The sequence below is a fragment of the Hemicordylus capensis genome, chromosome 13 (genome assembly GCF_027244095.1).
Source record: "Hemicordylus capensis ecotype Gifberg chromosome 13, rHemCap1.1.pri, whole genome shotgun sequence".
NCBI classification, from domain to species: domain Eukaryota; kingdom Metazoa; phylum Chordata; class Lepidosauria; order Squamata; family Cordylidae; genus Hemicordylus; species Hemicordylus capensis.
The window spans coordinates 12796884-12819374 of NC_069669.1; the positions used below are offsets into that span (position 1 = coordinate 12796884).

Sequence of the window (22491 nt, forward strand, 5' to 3'; positions counted from 1 at the left end):
TCTAGATCAGTATTGTCTACAGAGACTGGCAGTGGCTTCTCCAAGGTTGCAGGCAGAAGTCTCTCTCAGCTCTGTCTTGGAGATGCTGCCAAGGAGGGAACCTGGAACCTAGATGCTCTTCCCAGAGCGGCTCCATCCCTTGAAAGGAATATCTTTCAGTGCTCACACATCAAGTCTCCCTTTCATATGACACCCGGGCAGACCCTGCTTAGCTAAGGGGACAAGTCATGCTTGCTACTAGAGACCAGCTCTCCTCTCCTGATCCATGCCAAGTTTAAGGCAGGCAATTATACATTTATAAAAAGAAAAAAGCAGAGGAAATGTCCTATCAGAAGAACCAGTTTAAGCAAATAAAATATAGCAAACACATCAGCTCCAATGGAAACTTAGACCTTAAAATTGACCCTAATGTGTTTAAAAATTGTAGGTAGTGGTGTTGATCCATTAAAAAAAAACACACACACCCACGGAATACCTTTAATAGTTCAGTATTATTGAGATCCCTACTTTGATCCTAACTGGTTGATTGCTTTTCTCATTGAAACCATTTTTTCCCCTTATGACAACTCATGGAGACTTAAAACACTGCTAACATTACCATTTAAAACATATTATTAATGCCATCATCTTCATCTTCATCTTCATCAATAACAAAAGGCACAATCCAGTCAAATTTAAAAGTGCTGGAGTCCTGTGCACACTTAATTTTAGGTGTAAAACTTGTAGTATAATAACATGGAAACTTCCCTAGGAATAAGGCCCACTGAATTCAGTGGGGTTTCTGAGTGGATAGAATTGCTCTGTTAATTAGAAATAAGCATCCAGAGTCTGTAGGCTGCATTTTCTTCAGTGAGAGAACTAACTCCTTGCCTCACTCTCCCGCTGTGCTCAATCCAACTTATAGGAGCAGATTTGTAGCTGGATCATGTCCAATGTCATATCAGGTCATATTGAAGAAGAGCTCAATGAGTAGAACATCTAAGCTTGTCTTCTGTGGGTATAATTTAAGATTGAAAACAGAATTAAAATCCAAATAAAATATAAATTAGATTTAGAGGAATAAAACACTCCGTTAATTTGAAAAAGGCCATAGAACATAGGAACAACCCTGCTGGATCATGCCCAAGGCCCCTCTGGTCCAGCATCCTGTTCCCCACCGTGGCCCACCAGATGCCTCTGAGAAGCCCACAGGCAAGAGCTGAGGGCATGCCCTCTCTCCTGCTGTGGCTCCTCTGCAACTGGGCTTCAGAGGCATCTTGCCTCTGAGAATGGAGGTGTCCTATAGCCACCAGACTAGAAGCCCTCTTTCCTGCTGTGAAGGATTCTCCACACTTCCAAAAAAATACCACACACACACCAAACCACTCAGGGCAAGGAATTCCAGAGTTTCAGAGTCGTTCTGGCAGCCGATCTGTAAGAGTAGATAAGCAGTAACTGTAACTGAATTTTCTGTTTCTATTCCATTTTCTTAAAAATAAAATAAAAATAAAAATAAAATTAAGAGTATGTGAAGGTGAAGCAAGCGATATATATTTTTAGATTTTTAAAGTGCTGTTCATGGATTCAGTTTCCTAAGGGGGGCGGGAAATCTCTATATGGAAGACGGAATGAATGTTGAATTGCTCTGCATGCTCAGTTGCCTTTCCCAATGTGCTTATTATTCTGGTAATGAAGAAACACACACATGTTTGGTGAATAAAAATCAGTTTGCATGAGCTGGCTGAGGCATGCTGTGTCGGACAGGTAAGCAAGTTAACCTTTTTATTTTCTGATTTCCGGATGAGCCTGATCACTCGAGTTCTGCTGTTTGTGCCTGGTTACGTGACTGATTTAGTGGTTCCATTTCTTTACCCCTTTCCCCCTACTTGGGGTGTCCGATTGTATGGAGTGCTATTCGGTAATCCTCATTTCATTTCCACAAAGGTGTGTCATTAGCATGTGGCAGCTAAAAGTATTTTCTCTGTGAGCTTGCAGTGCGAGACGTGTTCCAGCATCTTAAAAACCAAATGAGTGAGTCCCATAGACATTTCAAGCTAACGTAGGTCAAGTGAACACATCCCCCCAATCACTTTGAATTGGTGATTCCACTCTCAGCAAATATCCCTTAGACAATATACCCTTTCTCTCTCTACCCTTTCTAAGGATTTGTATATTTTGATACAAAGAAGGCCTGTAGGGTTTGTATTCCTAAAATAATTTTTGAGTGTTGTGCTCCTGAACGAATTTCAGAGCTTAGGAACATATGAACATAGGAAGCTGCCATATACTGAGTCAGACCCTTGGTCCATCTAGCTCAGTATTGTCTACACAGACTGGCAGTGGCTTTTCCAAGATTGCAGGCAGGAATCTTTCTCGGCCCTATCTTGTGCTGTGTAGGCTTCAGAGTGGCTCCCAATGATGTCGGTTATAACCTTCCCATCTCCTGGCAGATGATCACTGCAGTAGATGCACAGCTGCAATCCTGAGCTGGCTATAACACGGTCAGGCAATTCCAGTCGAGCAGTTACAGATTGTCTGGCATGGTGTGTGGCTACTGAAAGGGAAACCAAACATGGAGCCATTTGAGGAGTGTGCTGGGGGCAGAAGAAGAAGCTGCCAGAGGCAAATGCAAAAGACCCTCACTTAACTGGAATTTCATGGTCAGGTTGGAGCATGCTCAGGAGGGCAGGGGTGTGGCCAGTGAACATAGGAAGTTGTTTTGTACTGAGTCAGGCCATTGGCCAGTTTAATTCAGTGTATTATTATTTCTTGTTTACACAGTCAGACAGGTGTTATTGACTGGTTTGTTTTATCCAGACATCGAGTCCTTCCCAAGGACCTGTATTATTATTATTATTATTATTATTATTATTATTATTATTATTATTATTATTAATTCGATTTCTGTACCACCCTTCCCAAAATGGCTCAGGGCAGTTTACACAGAGAAATAACAAACAAATAAGATGGCTTCCTGTCACCAAAGGGCTCACAATCTAAAAGAAACATAAGATAGACGCCAGCAACAGTCACTGGAAGTACTGTGCTGGGGGTGGAGAGGGCCAGTTACTCTCCCCCGCTCAATCAAGAGAATCGCCATATTAAAAGGTGCCTCTTTGCCAAGTTAGCAGGGGTATGCTGATTGAAAGCAGCTCTGCCGATATTCCGATAGGGCTCTGTGAGCCCTACCTGGAGAAGCTGCCAGGGAATAGACTTTGAATCTTTTGCACACAAAGCACTTGCTTTCCCACTGAGCTATACCCCTATCCTTTTACCCACTAGTGTTATCCGAGCCCTTCCCCCATGAAGACAATGTAACAGAAGTCTGTAAATGCCACGCTGCACCTTGCACTTGGGCATCCATCACTCCTCACTGAGAAATCACGGGACCCTAACAGATGTAACCAATCAGAAGTCATTAAGCCTCTCTCCTAAAAGAATCAACCAGACATATACCATCTATGGTGAAATCACAAAGGAAATGGCAGCAATCCCAAGCTTTGTGGAGCTCCACACAAGCCCTAAGCTCTGCAATGTTCTTCATTGCTGGGAGAATGCTCTGGAGTTTCACTGGGGTGGGGGGATCCTTGCATAATAAAAGCATTATGTGATTCCTAGAAGGACATCCTCTGCTCCTGCAAAACCCTGCTTTCATCAAATCCCTTGCTTGTGTGGGAGTCTTGCTGTGCCTGGGTTTTGTAAAACTAGGCATATGCATTTGGTAAAATGCAGTGGCTTACAGTCCATTTCTTCAGTTAGATAACGCAGGTCAGGGATGCAGCAGGATGCCAGGGCCCTCCCAAGAAGGAACAGCATTCATCCTGAAGTCTGTGAAAAGACTGAGGGCTGGAGTTGCCACTGAATTTTGCCCAAATCACAATTAGGAGATGAATGTGGAATAGGGATGTGCAAGGCCATCCCATTTAGTTTCCGGGGATAGATTTGCTCAACGCGGAGCAAAGGCTTTGCATTTTGAGAACATTTCCATATAAAAGCAGACACAGTAAATTCAGGATGGTAGGATTGTCTTGAGTTGATCTGCATTCCACATTAAGTTGATCTGCATTCCCCACTCGCCATTCAGTGGCATACTCCATCACTCCCATGACAACAGAGAACAGGAAGTGTATCCGCTTCTTGGCTAATAGACTATGCCGGTCATCCTTCTGGGGACTGGGTAAGAACTATTGGCCTCCTGGCTGATTGGCTATTGTTAGGAGCTTTTTCCACCTCTCCATGCTGTTCTCTATGGTTAGGTTTACTTAGGTCACAAAGGCAGGGTGTGTGTGTGTGTGTGTGTGTGTGTGTGTGTGTGTGTACACATAAAGGAAGACGAGAACAAACTGGTGACCAACCTAAAGCATGTTTGAAAGAGGCAAGGAGCATTCAGTCTGTCCTTCGAACCTTGATGGTGCAGGGGAGACAGATCGGAGCTTCTTATTGACACCAGAGGCACCACCAACCTGAAAGAATGGCTTGGGTAGGATACAGAAAGCCACTTGGACTCTTTACGGTTGGCTGAACCATTGCTCTGAACCAGGGTGCGATTGCCTGACAGGTTAGGGGACAGGATGATCTTTTTGGACACCTTGCTTTAGGATAATGCCTGCACTAATTGGTGATGGGGTTGGAGACCTATACCCACTGCAGTTGTACTGATGATAATAAAAGTTGTGGCCAAAAGTTTGGGGTCAAAAAAATCCCAAAGGCAGTGCTTTTACTGGTTCGGGGGCAAAGGCAAAACATACATGTAATAAATAAGCTTAGGGGTGTGTGGAAACTTGCCACCCCCCAAAAAAAAATATTGGTAGTTTTATCAATGTTCTTTAGGTTTTCTCCAAATTCTCAAATGGTTTTTCCTGAGGGGACGGGGCTCAAATTTGCTTTTAAGTTCAATGGCAAGCATAGTTCTACCTCTTTATACTTGGTCTGATGGGAAGAAGGGAGGTGGACGCTCAATGCTACTTTGGATTCCCCCATCGCTTTGTAGGTCAGAGACACCTTGGTGTCACCAAAACGATTCTTGGACAGTATACAGCTCTTCTCTGTTGCATCATTCTGGCTCAGTTTTGAGAATCTACCAGATGAGCTAGTAAATACCAATGCAACAGTTACAAACCACCCCCCCCACACACACACACATTATTACTCATGATAAAATATCTCCAGCATGCTACATTTTCAAATACCCTCTTTACGTATAATTAGAATCGCAATAACATCAATCTTTTGCATAATCATAGGTATTTTAAGTGGATTTAGTTGGTTTGAGTATTTTTTAGCTTCTTGGTTTTAAATGTGTTTGTCCCCAGCTGAATAAAGATTTTTTTTTTTTTTGGTTAGTGGGAAATATATAAAAATTTTAATTGCTTTTCTCTCCAGGGGAAATTAGAAAACAACTTTAAATAAGTAACCTATGCAAATACTACTTTGCGGATATGAAACTTTGTGTAAACATGGATACCTCAAATTATCTTTCCGTTGCAAGCTGGTTGATTCGATTTCACTTCTTAATTTTTTTTTTCACTAAAAGAAAGATTTGAATTTTGCATCTGCATAAATTAGTTTTTTCCTTCCCTGTGGATACTGGGTCCTTTCTAAATTATAAGGTGGCAAAATCTTGATTTAATTGCTAATTCTGCATTTGAACTGGTATGTTCAAAACAGTTAATATCTTTTCTTCCCAGTTTAACCCTCCCATGGTTTTCTTTGCTATTAAAGAGTACTAGTTGTTTGGTCACAAGATGTTTTTGTTTTTATAGTGAATTGTTTCCCCTCCAGTCAACTTTTGTCATTTCCGTAATTGGTTTACAACAGTCAGGTTAATGCACACACACATGCACATATATATACATAATCTATAGACACACATACATACATGCACATAAAATGTTGGACAAAATGATCGAATTTGAACAATATTATTTTAAAAAGAATCCACAAGCCAGACCCATAACTTAATGCTGGGATTTTAGTGAAATAAAAGGTTCTTTTTTCTATTTTCAAAGAGTTTGATAGAGTAACCAGACTGGATGGATAGTTCTTGTGGATATGTAAACAGGAGGTTAAATATGAATATCTGGGATTCCAAGGTTAATAGTACACAGAATAATGATCACATTGATGGTGAAAACATCCAGTGGAATCTTTGTCTGACGCACCTGGAGACATTCTTGAACACAAAGACTGCATAGTGATCAATGCAGTGCAGAAATAAAGATGGCACCAAAAGATGACAAAGCATGAACAGAGATTAAATAGATCTTAATGAAAGAAAATGTCTTGCTATGTTTTTCTTTAAAAAGCTTCCAAAAATGAAGAGAGCAATGCCATCAATATATTTCACTCAGTTATGAACTAATGGTTTCTATGTTGTTATTTTTTTTTTTAAGTTTAGTACCAAGAAAATAAATTTGCAAGTTCCAAAGAAAAGATAGATGGATAGATAGATAGATAGATAGATAGATAGATAGATAGATAGATAGATAGATAGATGGTACATTGCATGCCTGGAGAAGATAATATAGTGAGCAAATGAAGTGTATCCTGCTTTCCTGTTGACTCTAAACAAGACTTGCACATAACATTTGCAGCACAATGTATGCGTATGTACGTTGATTGACAACTAAAAAATGCAAGCCCCATAGTAAAGCCTTGGGGCTGCGTCAAGTAATACCTTCTTAGTGAGGAAACATCAGAATCCCATTATCAAGAGTTTTACTGAGAGTTTTATCTTTCTAGAGCCCTTACAGACTGTAATGATCCTCAACTTCTTCAGTGCACTAGCAGGGAGAGAATTGTGGTTGCTCATTCTCAGGGGGAGTGACTCCAAAGAAGCACAGCTGGGGCATCCAGAAGCTAGTGCCCCAAACTAAGGCAGCTCCTTCTGGGGAGAGTCAGAGAGTGGTGGAGGCTCTCTCTCCTTGCACAAGATCCAAGATGGCGGGAGAGTGGAAGGGTTGTTCAGCTATATTTGCCACTGGAGGAAATGAGGGTGGTTGGGGGTGGGAACAGAGACAGGCTTGATTCCATATGATTCGTAACCATACATGTTTGCGACAGTCCAAGCGATTCCTGATCAAGATGTGGTTATGTGACACCAACCTTGAAAACCACAGAGAGCAGGCTAAGCTTTCCCATGCCGTTCGTCACACTGTAGAACCAGTCTCCGCATGGCCGTGGGGCGTATTGTCATTTTGTCATTGCATGATCACTTGATGTCTGGCTATAATGTATGTAACGCTGTTATCAGGTTTTGACGGATCCATCACATTGGCTCAGTGAATGGCTTGCTTGACTTGAGCCCCAAAGCAGATCTCCTTCACATTGACTGGCTACCCCCTCCCCCTTTTCTGTTTTGTGTTTTATGACTTGACTTCTTGCATCTCGGATTGGGGGTGGGTGGGAAAGGCAATGCTCCTTTCGTGCATATGGGCGAAAATGAATGGTTAATATTTGTGGGCTTGGGCAGAAGGAAGCTTCTCTACTGGAAGGTGATGCTTGTTGCTGTTGGCATTGCTTGCGGATGTGTGTGTGTGTGTTTAAATAATTAATTTAAATAAATACGTTTATTATTCCGGGATCTCTGGGCACAAGGAACACATTGGGTCCATTGCAATCATGAATAGCTTCATAATAGACTTTCAATCCTTCTTGACAGCAATATAATTAATGGTGGTTTATGACAAATTTATGACTTCCTCCCCCACTGCTCCCCACAGAGTTCACAGACCAATAATATACCCTAGTTTTATTTAGCACATTTATATGACACCTTCCTTCCATCATGGTGCTCAGGGCAATGTCCATGGATTCTCATATGGTCTCCCACCCAGTGGCCAGAAAGACCTAGAGTGGCTTCCCTTCAGCAAGATTGCTGCATCGAGGGCCCTCGGATCATGCTCTGAGACTATAGCATTGCAATTAGACCTGAGCTGAAAATTCTCAGAACCTTTTGGGTTGGAATTTGGGGGCATCTGAGCAAGGTTTTATCTCTCTGCATAGAAACCTCGCAAGACCCCAGAGTGAGAGTAGGAAGCACTGGGCAGCATTCAGACTAATTACTCAGACTAAATGGTCAAGACTAAGCCCCACGGAAGTGCATAAGTCCCATTATGGGGCTCACTTAAATCCCATTAGTAGTTTGGATGCTGCCCATTGTTTCTTTCCATCATGCCACTACTCTGAATTGGCTTCAGAGTAAACACCATGAGAGTGAGGGCAAAGTTAGAAGCAATTCTTCCTGTGTGCAGAGGGAGAGGAAAACTGGGATCTTTTTTTTTTTTTAACTGGCCAGCAGCACTGAGGACAGTGTAGCCACTGCTGGTCGATGAGACAAATATTTCACACCAATTTGCACACACCCTGTCCAGTGGACAGGCTTGCTGGCCTCACTGACCACCTGGCACACCAAGCAGGAGCTGGGGGGGGGGGTGCTGGAGATGGCCAACCACCCGAGATGTGTGGAAGCATTGGGGCCTCTTGGCCCAAGGAGTGATCTGGCAGCCCCTGAAAGCAGAAGCAGACAGGCAGTGGCCACAGCCTTGGAACCCGGACCAGCTGGAGGGAGGTGATGCCGCTTGATGACATCAGTGATGCACCTCTTGGAGAAAGGAGGGGGCCAGGTGAGGAAGGAGTGGCAAGAGGGATGTGCGGGGCTGCAGCTGCAGCCAGTATGCACCTGATTGGGGGTAATAAAGAGGAGTGGGGCTTACTCAGGGGCAGCTGAAACTGTGAGGGGTGCACCGACTGCTATAAGAAAGGGATAGCCAGTGATGAGGAATAGAGTAGTGAGAGAAAGTCACAGGCCTCTGAAGAGGGGCTGTGACATTGACAAAGACCCAACCTAGGAGAAGGATCAGGATGATGAGCAACCCCCTCCTCTAGGTACTCTGAGGCCTTTAAACCCCTATAGCTGGGCTTTGCAGCAAGGAGGCGACTGGACCCATTCGGGCACAGCCCAGTTGCTGAAAAGCCTGTGAATGCGGTGGTGAGTTGTGAGGGGTGGATTTTGACTCAGTCCTAATTGTAACACTGAGGGTGGCTTCACATGACCACCCAGAAGTCAGTAAGCCAGGAGCCAGAGGTGTCTGGCGAGTACGCTCTCCTAGTGGGCTTGTCAGACGAACCTACCCAAGTACAATTCCTCCACCACGTTACCAAAATTCTCCCAACAGTCACCAACTTCTGTCACCAAGATTTGAAGCTGGGCAAAAAAAGGTTGAGAGACTCTCAGTAACGTGGTGCAGGAAGCAGATTTAGGAACATAGAAAGCTGCCTTATAACAAGTCAGACCCTTGGTCCATCTAGCTCAGTTTTGTTTACACTGACCAGCAGTGTTTCTCCAAGGCTTCATGAAGGAGTTGCTATCAGCTCTACCTGAAGATGCTGGCAGGGAGGGGACCTGGGACCTTCTGCATGCAGAGCAAATGCTTCCCCACTGACCTGTGGTCCTTCTCCACAAAGGAAGCTGCCTTCTACTGAGTCAGACCATAGGTCCATCTAGCTCAGGATTGTCTACATTGACTGGCAGTGACTTTCCAAGGTTACAGGAAGGAGTCTCTCCCAACCCTATCTGGAGATGTTGCCAGGGAGTGAACCTAGGAATATTTGCATGCAAAGCTACAGCCCCCCTGAGATTGCAGCATCCATTCTGGAACTGCATAAACATGGGAGGGGAATCATACACATTGTGATAATCCAGCATCAGTTATATGGCTATTAAGGTTACCATAGTATCCCAGCTAAGAAGAAGTGTTTGAGGTCATTCACACAATCGAAAACTGTGTTCTACCTGGGTTTGGGAGCTGTGTGTACTCCCAATTTTTGAATGTGTGGAAGCAAGGTTAGAGGAAAACCTGGGTAGCTTTTTCTCCTACCTTGCTTCCACACAATCACATCTACCCAGGTTTCCTTCTAACCTTGCTTCCACACAATCAAAAACTGGGAGTAAACACAGCTCCCAAACCCGGGTAGAACACAGTTTTCGATCATGTGAATGAACTCCTAGTCTGGAACCCTGTGTGGAGTCCTGTAGGAGTTCCATATACACATATGGAATTCATGTAGTATTCCTGTCATTCTACCTATTCACTTCAACAGATGGTGGCACTTTTGCGCATAGACGGGTGTCAGCCTGTTCTGGTCCTATGCCCTGGAATGACCTTGGTTGAAATTAAGCCTGTCATCCAGGGAGGAACGTTAAGAGGAGAAACCCAATTCCTACCCTCTTCAGAAGCCCAGTCACCAGGTCCAGTTGTTTAGGCACCCATGGCAAATGGAAAACCTGGATTCCCCCACTTCTGCTTCTTTGCTGATTCCGATAATAGGAATACTCCCTGGATTCATGAATTCATTCCAGGAGTACCAGGAGCAAATTTCTGGGACCAGAAATAAGAAAGCTGTTGCTTGATGTCCTCACAAAAATGCTTGGAGGTAGAGAAGGACTTTGCAGAGGTAATTTAAAATTAAAATTTTCATTTTGCTCCCAGGATAGATGTAAAGTTCTTCACAAAGGGCAACAGGATGTCAGGGAGAAGGCTATGCATCTTCCTCTCTAGTATAGGTGTTCTACATGCAGAGAGGGGCTTTTCCCCATGGCAAGACAGACCATCATTCTGCAGTTGTGTGCACCTGATCTGTATTTTTAGAGCCTCAGGTTCAGTCCCTGTTACCTCCAGTTCAAATACTGTCAAGTTGGAGTGCTGCAAAGGAGCCTCTGCTTGATCAGGTCCATATCTGAAGATAAGGGGATGGCCAGATATTTAGTGTAGGGCTACTAGCCCTCCGGAACTGCTCTGGAGTCTCCAGAAATTGACATCAATCTCCAAGTGACTATCGAAAGCAATACGACAGATGTTAATGGCTTGATATTGAAATCTTCAGGAATAGCTTCAGTTAGGGCTGAGATGAAGTAGAAGGCTGAGATAAACTTACCAGTGGCTGCAATTGCACCATTATTTTGCGTGGTCACCATTATTTTTGTAACCTGCAGGATTTCAGAGTGAGGGCTGGGAGCACAGTTGCTACTCTGAATTGACTTCATGAGCATACCACATGATGATGTCTGAAGCTAAATCAGAGTGAGGGCCATGCTGCTTTTCCCCCTCGCTCTGGAGTCTTGTGAGTAGTTTTTTTAAAGACCACCAAAGGCTGGGAGTGATATTAAAGATGACAAACTGACCACAGGAAAACTGAGCAAAGGTGGTATTATGAAACATCTTTTACACACACACACACACACACACACACACACACACACACACACACACACTACTTTTGAGCTAAAAATGTTCTGAAAAGAACTGTGGACTCTGTTGTCTTCCTTTGGTTTCATTGGAGTGTGGCAGAATGTTCACATGGCACACACAAACACACACACAAACACACACAGAGTGAGAGGAGGATAAATTTTTGTCTTTGTTCACTAAAATATAAAATAGACAATGAGGCTCTCCACACAAGCAGTGGAGAGCCTACGAGGGTTGGCCCACTCTCCCTGGAGCCGATCGGGCAGCTAGCCCTGGACGGCCAGATCGGCCACCCACACAATTACCAGCTCCGTCACAGAGCCAGTAGTGGTGGCAGTGATCAGGAGGCGCCTGCCCCCCAGAAGTCCCAGCATGCCCCATGGAAGTGCGCGGAGCATTCTGGGGAGACCCCCGTGCTGGGAGGCTTGTTGCAGCCTCCTGGCCGGGGGTCTCCTTGTGAGTCACTGTGGCGGCGCACAATCCGGCAAACAGGCTTAGCAGAGTGCTTGCTCCGCTAACCTCATTTAATGGGGGCAAGGAGGCGGGCTAGCCGCCGGGCTCTCAGCAGTTCACACGCGTGGGGCCAAACCGAGCTGGGGTCCCTTAGCCCAGTTTCCTCTGCCCATGTGAATAGCCTCTATGTGATTTTGGAGCCAGTGGCTAGGTGTGTGTGTGTGTGTGTGTGTGTGTGTGTGAGAGAGAGAGAGAGAGAGAGAGAGAGAGAGAGCCCCTACTATTGCTCACCCGCTGCTCGCTCCACTGCCCCACCCCCAGCTGCTTTCCATTCACCCACTGGCTTCCCTCTCTTTACTGGCCATGGCACCTTCTCCTGGCAGAATCACCCCAGCGCCGTGAGCCCACTCCAGTGATAAGCACTGGAGCAATGACATCATTTGACTGTGTCAAAGAGAGGCAAGATGGTGGCAATAACAGTGGTGGGTTAGTGGCCCAGTGTGGACTCTGGAGGCAAGTGGTAGGGGAGAATGGCAGGTGGTACACAGCACCTGCCCCGGTCCCACCTGGAGACCATGTATGGTCTCCAGGTGGGAGACCATACATGGTTAAAGTTCTGCCCCTGTCCGGAGCATAATCAGAAGAGTGGCTGATTCTGCCACTGAATAGTGATATAAAGGCAGCCCATGTGCGAATGAGATTTGATGGGATAGTCACTGGAAATAGTAGAAAGTCCGCCTTCTTTCACAGAGCATATCCAGACCCAATCACAAGAAGCTGCAGCCTTGATAAAGGATTTGGAGCCAGAAAGCACCGAGGTTTCAAAAGCTCCTCAGACGCCATTCTTAGACGCAAATCCTATTGTAAGCTAGCCACTAATGTGACTGGAATTTGCAATAACGAAGGCACGGAATGTTTCAGACTGCAAGACCCGAGCTAATTCTACAGAATCACTCGTAGGCTTGTACAGCATGCATTATCCATGTAGACTCCGAATGGCCACCAGAGGGGATGCCAAATTGTCATCTGCATAAATTGACCGAGTTTATAGCATTCCAATGCGGCAGCAAAATGAAAGCTGGCCATCTCACATGTCTGAACACTTAACAGAAGGGGAAGTTGGGAAAAGAAAGTAAATCTTTTTTTTTTTTTTTGCAGGCACAATAACACACACACACACACACACACACACACGCACACACCCCACCCCCATGGTACTGTATATACAGAATACCAAAAATAAAATAAAAATTCATTTGCAACCTCAGAGATATTTGCCGAATATATTCAGGCAGTTGTCAGGGTCTTTTGCAGCGTTTTTAATACCCATCGCCTCCAGTGTGTTATCTTGGGCATACAGCCAAAAACAGAATTGTCTGTGTGTCCCCGTGTCCTATAGACACGAGGATGTGACATGTGATTGTCTCCATACACAGCACTTATTTTGTGATGAATGTTCTTCAGTGTGTTACTGTGCAGCTATAGACACCCAGCCATCCTGTATCCCCAAGATAAGACGTTCTATAAGACAGGTATCAAAAGACTGAAGCAAATGCCTGGATATGCACAGTGAATATCTTCAGAGTTGGCAGATAGCATGTGCTTTCCCCACATTTGCATGCACCAGGAATAAGCTTGTGTGTGTGTTTTGCACCTGTGCAATAAAATTAGATCAAGCCCGCCCCCCCAAAAAAGATAAATTGCTTATCATTTGATCCTTTCAATTAAAATATGCAAGGTATTTTAGCTGTCTTTGCGCTGATTCAAACTTGCAGAGTTTGTGAGCTAATGACTGTTGCATCAAGTTCTGCTGGGCATGTTTGAATGAGGCATCAGAGATTAAGTAGGAAGGTTGTGTCCATGAGCAGACCTACCTGGGTTTGCACACCCCTACCTGCGGAGGGCTCCTCATGTGGAGTGCTGGGATCAGTCCCAATCCTGATGTTCTTCATTGGGGTAGTGAGGTAGAAGGCTATGAGTGCATCCCTCTGCCCCACTCCCCGGTTGTGTGAATGCTTGGACTGCCTGCGGAAATCACACAATGCACTGCACTCCTAGGGTGATATACTGAGTCAGACTGTTGGTCCATCTAGCTCAGTATTGTCTACACAGACTGACAGTGGCTTCTCCAAGGTTGCAGGCAGGAATCTCTCTCAGCCCTATCTTGGAGAAGCCAGGGAGGGTACTTGAAACCTTCTGCTCTTCCCAGGGTGGCTCCATCCTCTAAGGGAATCTCTTGCAGTGCTCACACATCAAGTCTCCCATTCAAATGCAACCAGGGCAGACCCTGCTTAGCTAAGGGGACAAGTCGTGCTTGCTACCACAAGACAAGCTCTCCTCTCCTCTGGCTCCCAGCTCTGGCGCTCACCAAGGTGCTGCTTGCATGCCATGCAACTGGCAGAGCTTCGAGGGGAAAGGGAGATCGTGTGCAGGGAGGCAAGTAGGAGCCTGCCTCCCTGCCAACCCTCCCCAGCATGGTCACGGCCATGACCTGAGATGGAACTCTTGGTATCACTCATTGGCACTTCATAGAACATAAGGACAGCCCTGCTGGATCAGGCCCAAGGCCTCTCTAGTCCAGGATCCTGTTTCACACAGTGACCCACCAGATGCCTCTGGGAAGCCTACAGGCAAGAGGCACGGGCTTTCCCTCTCTCCTGCAGTTGCTCCCCTGCAACTGGAATTCAGAGGCACCGGGCCTAGGGGGCTCCTTCAAAGGCAATGTTTCCAAAGGAGGCAGTTCAGATCACAGCTCAGATGGCATGTGTACCTGTTCATTCCAGCCCGTGGTCTCCATGGCTATTCCAGCATGCTGATATTGACATTGCCCGAGATCGTACAACCAGACTAGGACCAATATTAGACTTGAGCGTAGGTCAACCACTGGTCCAGTAGGGACAATACCTTCACCCTCTCCTGCACATGATAGGGAAGGTAAGGGCATAGCTTCCATCCCTGCCCAGCCAGAGTGTCTGTCCTGCCACTGATGCCACCAGATGCCCCTGCATGCACATGAGATCTTAAAGCCACATGCACGCAGGCCCAGGATAGAAAGTTGGTTCCTGGGATGTCTTCGGCCCTGTGATTTGACCCCCTATGCACATCACATGTTGAGGTGGTTCTCACAACCTGCCCTACCCAGGCAGGGCAGTTCTCACCCTGGTAGGGACTCTTCCGCCAGGTACCCTGGGTTTGAAACACCTTCTACCCCACTGCTTGGTTATGTGAGCACCCAGGTTGCCGGCAGCTATATTGCCCATAGAGGCTGGGGGAAGGAGTGTTGCAGCTGGCCTGGAGGTATCCCTATGCACTTTGTGTCTCTCACCGTGCATTGTGGGATATCTGGAGGCTCAGCTGTCTTTCCTCCACCACCCACTCACTGCAGCACTAACCCTGTGGGCACGTGGTGCAGCAGAGCCCGGAAGCAGAAGCAGCTGTAGGGACACATAGGGATGCCGCAATGGCATGGTTTAATGATGTCATCCATCCCGATCCAAGATGGCGGACGCGTGAACATTTGAGGCATGCGTGAGCTAACTTGTGAAACGTCTAACTGATCTGAGGCAAAACTAGTACAGCTGTAGGGACACATAGGGGCACCTCAATGGCATAGTTTGTGATGGTGTCGTAAAACCCGATTCAAGATGGCAAAGGCATAAATGTTTGAAGGGGTTGTGAGTGGGATGGTAGGCAGGCTCCAGCCTTCCTCGCTACCCTCCCCAGACCCAGCAGATGTGGTCCTGAGAATGACCTCATTGTGAGTGTAACAAGAATGATATTTCCACGTGTGTCAGTCCAGTGGGGACAGTGTGCTGGGTGGCCGAAATAGGTGAAAAACTCCCAAGAATGTGGAATTCATTGCTGAGGCAGCTTCTTGTTGATTATTTGAGAACTGCTCTACATTCTATAACTTGTTTGGACTGGTGCAGAGAGGATGAAACCCTGCCATGGCTGACATCTGCTGATGGGTGATCCTTGCATTTCAGACCAAAGCCCAAATGTTGGCCTGTATATGCCCGAGAGAATTCTGAGAAACGGCTCACCACAGTTCTGAGCTGCAGTAGCTTCCTATAACCATTTTTCTGGCCTGTAAGTCAAAGGACATCAGGGAGATCAGGGAGATCTCTGATTCGATTTGCTATTTAAAACCAATGCCCGGTGTAGTGGCAGGGGGAGTTTGATTCAAAGCAGGTCTGCCAACTGGCGGGAAAGGGGCTTCAAACCTTCCTCCTCAGCTGGTAGATCTCTAGAGGTGTGATCTCCCTGAAACTTCCACCGCTGCACCTGGTTCCCTAGCAGGGTCAGAAATCCTCTGACAGTGAAAAGGGAAGCCTCGAAAAAGATACCACTCCAGTGGCCCCCTAAACTGACCCATCAGTCTGTTAAGCTGAAGTATTTGGGTTGAGCTGATGGCGAGGGCTCTCTCACCATTCTTGCATGATGCTCATATTATAGTCCTACCATTGCAACTGCTGTCATTTGCTGGTTCAGTCTGATAGCTCCCCCTGCACCAAGCCTGAGGAGCATTCATCAGTGATGTTTGAATCTGCATTGTACCTGACGCAACTCTTGGACATGGCATCATCTCCTCATCTGAATTAATCCTCAAGAATAATTGATGGCCATTCAAACTGCATTTGTGGTCACACAAGAGGCCCATTCATACATTTTGTCCAAGACTCGTACAACCAGTGTGCAGTGTACACAGGTACGGATCTTTACACAGCTACAGTCATTCACATTGGAGAAGTACACTTCCTATCTGTACCATTCATTTGAAGGGCCAGTATCCAGGTTCACTTTTAAAATGAACCCAGGTACAGTCATTCACACAAGCACATGTATGAGTGTACAGATATCTATAGAGTGTACATTATGCGTACAGCATAATGTCTGAACTGGGCTTAAATCTGCAGTGCTAGCTGGCAATTTGATGCATTCGAGTGTGTATTGGACCTGTGAGATGTGCTGCATCACAAATCGGGCTGAAGCACGGTATCGACAGCGTGCAAACACTTCGGAATGCAGTCGACATAGGATACACCTCCTCCATCCATCTAGTCCTTCTTCCCACATCAGAGTCCCAACAGCTCAGATCATCAGTGCACACTCCATCTCTGTCCCAGCCCACACCCAGAGCACTCCCACTAGACAATTTGGGGATGCATCCTAACATCTGCGTACTCTGGCTTAATGGGATTGAGGGTCTAAGTGTCAGGCCTTAACCAGCTACCCAATCAGCAGCTTTCCTGCCCGTTTTAACAGCTTCCACCGAACACAAGAATAGTGCCTATGTTGTGGTTGTCTCGGACCAATCGCATGTACAGTGAACGGCGCTGATCTCCGGAGCGTTGCCATCACCGCCACTGCTGCTCAACCGCCGTGCGTTTCAATGGTGCTTGTGCAGTATCCCCGAGCTGTTGTGCATGGTGCGTTGTGTCTGCCCTCGTTTACACACTTTACTTCTGCCAGCCTTCCAATGGAATGAATGCATGAGTAAATGAGGCATGATAGCTTGAACCAGAATGGAGGTGTGTTCTCTCTTTTTTTTCCCCCTCTTCAAAACGGTTGAAATGTTCTTAGCTTTCCCTCACACCCGCTTGGCAACACTCTGGCAGAAGAAGGTTTAGTATCTGTAGCTTCTGCACATATTTTGTAACTAACTTGTATCTGTACTGAAATGATGGTGTATTAGGATATACTATGTCCTACTGTATTTACCCAAATACAAGACAACTCTGAATTCAAGACAAGCCCCTTAAAAAACAGAGGTTAAATGCAGATTGTACCTATATTTACTCAAAAGGAGCAGGACTCTGAATTTAAGATGAGCCTCTGATTTCTCACATCAAATAACCTGGGGAAAACCTAGTCTTGGATTCAGGTAAATACAGTAAATGCTTTTGAAAAAATACAGAAAGTATTTCCCCCCCATGTTGACAGCAGGCTAGAAATTCTTTTTTAAAAAAACCTCAGATGTTTATTTTTTAACAGTCAATATTTTGGGGATCCCCCCCCACCAGTTTTATTATGAATCCCTCCCCCTGCTTTTATAATAAAAGGTGCATTTATTAACCAACATAGTTTGCCTTAATTTAGTGTATGCATTAATATAAATCATGGACAAAAGGAGTATAATTTAGCATGAGATCTTTGTAGCAGTGAGCCTGAGGTTTCTGATGCCAGAGTTTGTATCTAGCTCATATTCCAGTGTCACCATTTTGTCATCGAAAAGGATCCCAGCATGACTACCTCGTGATCCTTAGAACCTCTCAAGTAACGGGATATGTCAACACTCCTTCTCGCTACATTCATTAAAATTAAGCACCTTCCCCCTTAACCCATCTGTAAACATAAAGTCAATCGGCAGCTAGCACATTTCCCAGTCAGCAAGCAGTATTGTGAATTTTATCTTCTCTTGCAGAAATCAATTCGTCTTCGTTGCAACAGATGAAATTTCTTGTAACACCTCTGCAGGTAACAATCATTGATACTTCTTGATGCATCCATCCGAGTCTCAATATCCTTTTACACATGCTGCAGTTAATCACTAGAGAAAGCCTAGTAAAGCCCATAAGATAAATCTTTGAAATAGCTTCACTCGGCTGTAGCTCGGAGCCTCTAGGCTTTGGCATAGGAAACACATTAGGTTATTCTGCTGACGTTGATGTTTTGTTTCACAATTACGTGATATAGGAAACTAACCATTATTTTTTTGAAGTTTTTCTTAAAAAAAAACAAAACCCTGTGCAGTGTGGAGACAGAAAGAAGGGGTAGGTAGGTGGGTACGTTGGTAAGGGAAGGAAGGAAGGAAGGAAGGAAGGAAGGAAGGAAGGAAGGAAGGAAGGAAGGAGAGAGAAAATGGAATTTAAGCTGCTGGGAATAATCCTGCAAAAAATAGTCCCATTGAAATCAACAGGAATTCAATTAGTTACAATTAGGACTCCCTATATGTTTGTCTGTACTGGTGTGGGGTGACCAGGGCCACCCTGGTGGTGTGCAGGGCCTGGGGAAAATTGGCCCGTAGAGGGTCCCCTTCCAATTAATTTAAATAGAGGTTAACAGAGCAGGACCTAGGGCAGTCGCCCTTCTTGCCCTCCCCTAATGACAGCCCTGGGGATGGCCATTTTATGAACCAAAGTGAGGTAGTGTCCTTAGGCAGCAGAAAACTGGGACGCAAGCAAGACGGCAAAATGAAGACCAGCTTTCCTCATACTCCTTGCAAAGCTCAGCAGAAGCATAAGGAGAGGAGGCTGCTGCCCACCTTCCCTGCTCCCCATGCACTTTCAGAGCTTGGCAAGGCTGGTTTAAAAGGGGGCCGAACCCCACTGAGGGCATGGGGCAAGGCAGCATTTTGTGAAGGCTTCCGTCCATTCATCTATGAAAGCTTCCATCCATTCAGCAGCTGACTTCGCTTGGTCCAGCAGTGCTGAGTTCCAGGAGAAAGCAGGGTAATTTTGATGACCCTCTCTTATCTCTAAAACCCTCTATGCATTATGAAAATATGTCCCAGAGGGTTGTGACCCCCTCAGACATATTTTCCTGATGCGTGGTGGGCTTCAGAGAGAAGGGAAGGTGGTCAGTTAGGGTTAGCATTGGGGTTAGTGTTAGGGTTGCTAATCAGCACTGTTAGACCAGAGTGGTGTTTATTCTGGATATCAGCCAGCATGTTTACAGTACATAACAAGGCAATCCCAAAGGTTTTGAGGATGGAAATCTTCAAGAACACTTGTAGTGGGGCATTAGTCACATCAGTTGCATAACTAAATATAAAGGTAGGCAAAGTCCCATTCCATTGATTTCAATGGGACTTCATCACAATTTCTGCTTGGTTTAGCTGAGAGATGAAAAGGGGATGAATTCAGAGAGGGCACTCCATTGTCAGCAGCATCTTTCCCACCAGTTTCTCATCACAGGATAGCCAAGCTTGTTCCAAATCTCCCTGCCCTAGGTTTAAAAAAGAGTTCTTTGTGGTTTTTGGTTAAAGCACTGGGTAAAAGGAAACAATGATGTGTGCGGTGCAAGCTAACCATAGCTTCCCCTCGAGTCACTTGAACACCAGAAGCATAAGCCACTTAGGATAGCTCAGGAAAGTTTCCAAAGCAGGTTGTGGGTTCCAGGGCCCTGGGGTTGACTTTTCATAGAGGAACTCTTCTATAAGGACGAGTGAGGAAACAAAGGAAGAAGATGCATGCCTGTCCTTCCAGGTAGAATCTGTAGAGAGAAGGCAGGGTGAGAGTACATTCCAATGGATTGTTCCTATTTTCTGTGCAGCGTTATGTGGCAAGTGAATTGTTACCTATGGATATAAAAGCAGGGCCATCTGTTCATCCATGATCTACAAGCAACATTGGTCTCAGATTGTTTCATAGTGAACCTCCCTAATCAAGGATAACCCATTTACCTCCTCCCCCCGAACCATTAGGTACATATTTCCATTCCAGATTTAAACTGGACTAACTGGTTGAGGCAATTGACATACCTGTCCTGTTACCCAGTTTTTCCCCTCTGGCGGTGCTGAGAAGTCTGCTAAAAGTCTATAACCAAGCCCCACTGAAGTCTGGATATTCATGCACTCGTTCTTTAACTGCTTCTTGACTCTTGCTATGCGTGCTGAATGTGCTCCTACTGTGGTAGGGTTCATGCTTAACTAGTGATGGTTCAATGCTAAATTACTGCTGGAGGTATTTTACTGCTGTTTATTCTGGCTGATTGAAAGTACAGTGCAAACCATTCAGGAGTCAAATACTGCTAATTCTGTCCTCCTGGGCAGAAATAATGGAGTAGAGCATCCTTTTCAACAGCAGCATCAGCTCTACTGCTTTGTTCAGCCAAAGGAGAATCGGATAGCCCCTACTCTCCTCCACAACCTGAGGGGAACAGCATTCATTTAATCCTCACCGAATTAGCAATGTTGTGCAAAGGCTACAGAAAGGAGGTATTTTAATGCTGAAATTACTGGCCTGCATCTTGACTCATTCTATGCTTGTGCGGTGAGCTACGTTGAGCTAATGAAAGAAGTGAGACTGAATCACACGGGTTTTTGGAACTGTGCTCTTGTGCAAAAGCTTCCCTTGAAAACATACGAGGTGCATCCTGGGATGTGCACCATGTTTGAAAACAGATGAGCCGTTTCACGGGGGGGTGCCCTGTGTTTGTGCTAGGACCACACAAGTCTGGAACTCAGCTAGCTGTTTTAGAAGGTGGTTGCAAACACCTCATTCCCAAGGTTCATTGAAAAGGGAGAAGAGCCCTGTTCAGACATTATGAGCACCATGGGCACCCATGGGTGCAGTGGGCCAAAGCAGTGAGTAAATCCCACACCCCACTGTCAATTACCCCCTCACACCTATGATCATGGTTATAGTGCCATTCACCTGAAGGGGGTGGCACCATAAGCGTGTTTACGATGAGTGCGTGAGCTGCAACTTGCATGGCGGAACCATGGTCATTGGCATGAGGGGGTGATTGACAGCAGGATGGTGTGACTTCCTCCCCCCACTCTTTCCCCTCTGTAACTGTGAGCACTTGGAGTGCCCATAATGTCTGAAGAGGGCTAATTGGTTACAACAGTATTAGATTCCAGCATAAACATGTTCTGTGGAGGGTGGTTCCATCCATACCATCCTGTTCCTTCTTGACTCCATGGTGCAGGTTATAGGGGAAGGATGCAACCATGTTGTGCGGTTGAGCCTGGGTGGTTGTGCGTCATGTGCCCTAATGATTTTATTTATTATTTATTTATTCAAATTCTATACTGCCCTTCCAACAATGGTTCGGGGCAGTTTACACAGAGAAATAACAAATAAAAAAGATGGATCCCTATCCCCAAAGGGCTCACAATCTAAATAGAAACATAAGATCGACACCAGCAACAGTCACTGGAGGTCCTGTGCTGGGAGTGGATAGGGCCCATGATGGGCCTCAGGGGGGGTGGGGACAAAAAGCTCCTGGGCTGATTTCTTGACTAGCATTTCTTGACTAACATTTCTTGACTTTGGATTAAGTCATTACATGGGCTCTTGAAAAGATACGTGGATGTTCTATGAGCTGCCATTGCTACTCCCTGTTCCTTGTGATGTCTACTACCACACAGCTCACACCTGACATCCAGATCAGCTGGTGATCTGTAGTGTGAAGTTGTCCGTCATGAGGCCATATCACATGTTGCATTATAGTCAATGTTATGATGCGGGAGGAGGGAGAGAAATGCAGCAACAGCAGCTCCATGTCCTACAGCATATTCGTTATCCTTATTGAGAAGACAGTGGGCTGGCCTTTTATCTCAGCTGAGATTAACACAGTCCTGATTATCGTGCTGGGGAGTGCCAGGCTCCACCCACCCTGTTCCCAGTAGTATAAGGCCCTGTGGGAAAGAGAGGGACACTCTATGTGAAAAGATGCATGTGAATGCCACACACACACTGAACCGTTCCCTAATGCGAGTGTTTCATCCTGTTCCTCCATTGGGCTTCTGAATTCTTCCATCGTGGGTAGTTAAATACAGTACACGTGACAGCCATAGGGGACCTGCAGCTAAGTCAACCCCTAGAGTGAGGATCAGGCCACTGTTGTGATCTAAGATGGCAGGGGAGATTCTTAAATGAGAGATGGCTCATCCATAGGAAGACGTCTCTTGCATTTCCCGAAGCAGCCCTACTCATCTGTTGCTAAAGTAACTGGGTGGAGTAGGGAAAATATCCGATGGTTACTTTTTGTGACCTTGCAGCGTTACGGAGCAATTCTGTTTGTGGAGCAATGAAGATTGCATGTTTTCACTGTTAGAATAATCGGCGAAAGCTTTTGTTGA

At 45.6% G+C, this 22491-nt stretch overlaps 1 protein-coding gene across 23 annotated transcripts in view; it reads left to right on the forward strand.

The window, feature by feature from the left end:
• The window catches only part of RBFOX1 (RNA binding fox-1 homolog 1), a 1664339-nt gene that overhangs the window by 1614047 nt on the left and 27801 nt on the right, over positions 1–22491 (forward strand). For 6 of the 23 annotated variants that reach the window (XM_053276061.1, XM_053276045.1, XM_053276044.1 and 3 more), the window contains one exon: positions 18106–18158. The exons of the other annotated variants lie outside the window; for them this stretch is intronic. In XM_053276061.1, the coding sequence (XP_053132036.1) occupies positions 18106–18158 (53 nt within the window). The remainder of the gene's footprint in view (positions 1–18105; positions 18159–22491) is intronic. 23 annotated transcript variants of the gene reach the window in all.